General features: G+C 54.2%; 1 protein-coding gene across 1 annotated transcript in view; it reads right to left on the bottom strand.

Annotated features, from left to right (window-relative positions):
* LOC103771226 (fibronectin type III domain-containing protein 5) overlaps positions 1 to 1,923 on the bottom strand; it is a gene marked incomplete at its 5' end in the record, with an annotated part of 6,011 nt that extends 4,088 nt beyond the window's left edge. Inside the window, 2 exons of the mRNA XM_008938515.1 lie at positions 1,305 to 1,503; positions 1,808 to 1,923. Of these exons, the coding sequence (XP_008936763.1) occupies positions 1,305 to 1,503; positions 1,808 to 1,923 (315 nt within the window). The remainder of the gene's footprint in view (positions 1 to 1,304; positions 1,504 to 1,807) is intronic.
* Between the last annotated feature and the right edge of the window lie 637 nt (positions 1,924 to 2,560).

Here is a 2,560-nt window from a genome sequence, read left to right as displayed (position 1 = left end):
TTGGTAACGTGGGGGCGCGGCTGCTGCCCTCCAGCCACTGCCCCGGAAAACCCACAGGAGATGGGGCCAGGGAGGAGCAGTGAGATGGGATCAAGAGGCAGTTCCTGCAGAGGAGCTGCCGTGGGGTAAGTCCACACCTTATCTGGCCCCGTGGCAGCTCGCTCTGCTCTGGCTCTGGGCTCTGCTAGTGCCGTCTGCGCCTGTCAGAAGGCCTTGCATGCTTCAGCGGTTCCTCTCCCAGCTCGGGAGTGTGGAGCCTGGCAGGATATTTTTCAGTGGAGCCTGGCAGGATGTTTTTCAGTGGAGCCGTGGGATTCAGGAAGGAGCTGAGCCTTTTTGCAGGGTGTGATGTGCCTCCTTGGCTTCAAAGCACTAAGGAGATTAGAGTCCAGGCCCCCAGGGAGGGACGCCCTGCTCCTCTTTGTGCTTTCAGATGAACAGCAATCCAGTATTTACAGACACCAAATCGATTTAGCAGAAAGAGTCAAGAACTCAGAACATCCTAGGAACCTCAGCCAAAAGCCCTGCACCAAGCGGGGTCCTCAGCAGCCAGGAGTGACCCTTGAGACCCCAGACCCTGCTGCTCCCTGGCCCTTTTTGTAGCAGAGATTCTTGCTGACAGAAAACCTTCAACAATGTGGTTTGGGTTCAAAGGAGCGAGTGAAGGGGTTGCCAGTGAGGAAGTGCCTGGTTTCCTCCATGGAAATACTCAAAACCCAGCTGGACATGATCCTGGACAACCTGCTCTGGTTGACCCTAGTCGAGATCACTGGGTGATCTCAAGAGGTCACCTTTCTGTGACTTGGCAGGAGTATTTGACATGTGAATGGGAGTCTCTGGCTATTTTTTATCCCTGCTGTCCTGGAATCCAAGCACAGGAGACTCAGTGAATGCCCCCAAACACTCTGTGAGCACAGTGGTGTTGTGCCCAGTGCCATCCAGGGGTCTAGCTCCACATGAGCTCACAGAGTGTTCAGGAATTTCCCCTGGCATTCTCCACTTGCAAGGATGCTGGACATGCAGCTCCCAGTCTGGAAACCTTCTTCTCCTCCTCACTTTGCCTGTCAAACCTCAACTGCAGCAGGAGAAACAAAGAGCCAGCCTTCAGCAGCATCTCCCTACCGCCTTGTGCACCCCTCAGCCTTGTCTGCTGGGTACACCAGGGCATCCCACTTGTCCTCGTGGGGCTGTGAGAAGTCACTCAGCCCAGCTACTGTCATTGCAGAGGCTACTGCTCTGCTCTCTGCAGAGCCCTACGCTGCCTGGGCGTCCCAGGGGCCACACAGGAACTCACCCACACTTGCCTTTATTTTTAGAGGCTAGTTTCTCAGCTTCCCTGGGGGTCTTGAAGAGGACTGGCTCACTGGCAGGGCTCTGGCCTTGGATGCTGATGGCCTGGACATGCACAATGTACTCAGTGTCCTCCTCTAGGTCCCAGAGGGCACAGGAGCGGGTGGTGGTGTTCACCTCCTGGATGAAGCGCAGCATCCGCACGTCCTTCTTCTGGAAGCCGAGAGAGGAGAGCACAGAGTGGTGGAGAGGCCTCTCGTGTGCACTGCTGTCATCTAAGACCACTGCTTCCTGCCCTGTCCACCACGGCCGTGGAGACCATCAGACCCTTTCCTCTCTGCAGCTGCCAACAGGGGAAGTGCTGCTGCAAAGAGGACGGGAAGCCGAGTCCCCTCCCAGACCACGAGGGACAGGACGAGAAGAAATGGGCTTAAACTGCAGCAAGAGAATTTGGAAACTGAGGGGACCTGGGGGGAAGATGGACACGACTGAAACTGGGTAACTGTAGGCACCGTACCTGTTGGGAAATTGCAAATCCAATGACAACTTCATCTTCCAGAACATCCCAAGTCACAACGGCCGAGTTGGCTTTCAGGTGTTTGACTGTGACATTGACTGGAGCCGAGGGGCTGTCTGCAAGGAGGGAGAGCAGAGCCTTTACAGAGGCCATCACAGCCACGGGCAGCAGACAGCAAGGGCAGGGGAGTGGGAGAGGACCTCTCTCAGCATCCTTCCTCTGCGTGGTTCTGAGGATGGGACCTGGAAACTGAAGGTACTCCATGTCTTAATTACCAGTGAGCTTCTAGGAGATCTCCGCTGAGAAGATCAGTTGCATTAGACACGTGTGGAACAACTGACCCTTGGAAAGAGTTCCTTTTGACAACACAGCAGAGCACCGAGTAGCTCATTCATCTCATTCATCTCATCTCATCCTTCCCAGCCACGTACCACGGTTTCTCTGTTGTTCCCTGTGCTGGTCTGACAGTGACAGCTGGGAGGAAATGCAAAATCTGCCTGGGAAGTATCAACACAGAATGCTCTGATGAGCACTCGGGAGGTTTGAAACTCAGGAGAAGTGAATGGGAGTATTTCTTTTGCTTTTCCCTGTTAGTTTGACATAAAATCTTTCATACACGTTTTGTGGCTGATGAGCTGTCTCTCAGATGGTTGGAGAACATCCAGCAACCACCTGCTTACAGCTAACAGGACAGAACACTCCACAACAGCATGGAGGGACCAGTATTTTGTGGAAAGGACAAGCCAGGAAAGC

Source organism: Merops nubicus, unplaced genomic scaffold (assembly GCF_000691845.1).
Source record: "Merops nubicus isolate BGI_N331 unplaced genomic scaffold, ASM69184v1 scaffold39434, whole genome shotgun sequence".
Classification (NCBI taxonomy): domain Eukaryota; kingdom Metazoa; phylum Chordata; class Aves; order Coraciiformes; family Meropidae; genus Merops; species Merops nubicus.
This window is presented reverse-complemented; position numbering and strand designations above follow the sequence as displayed.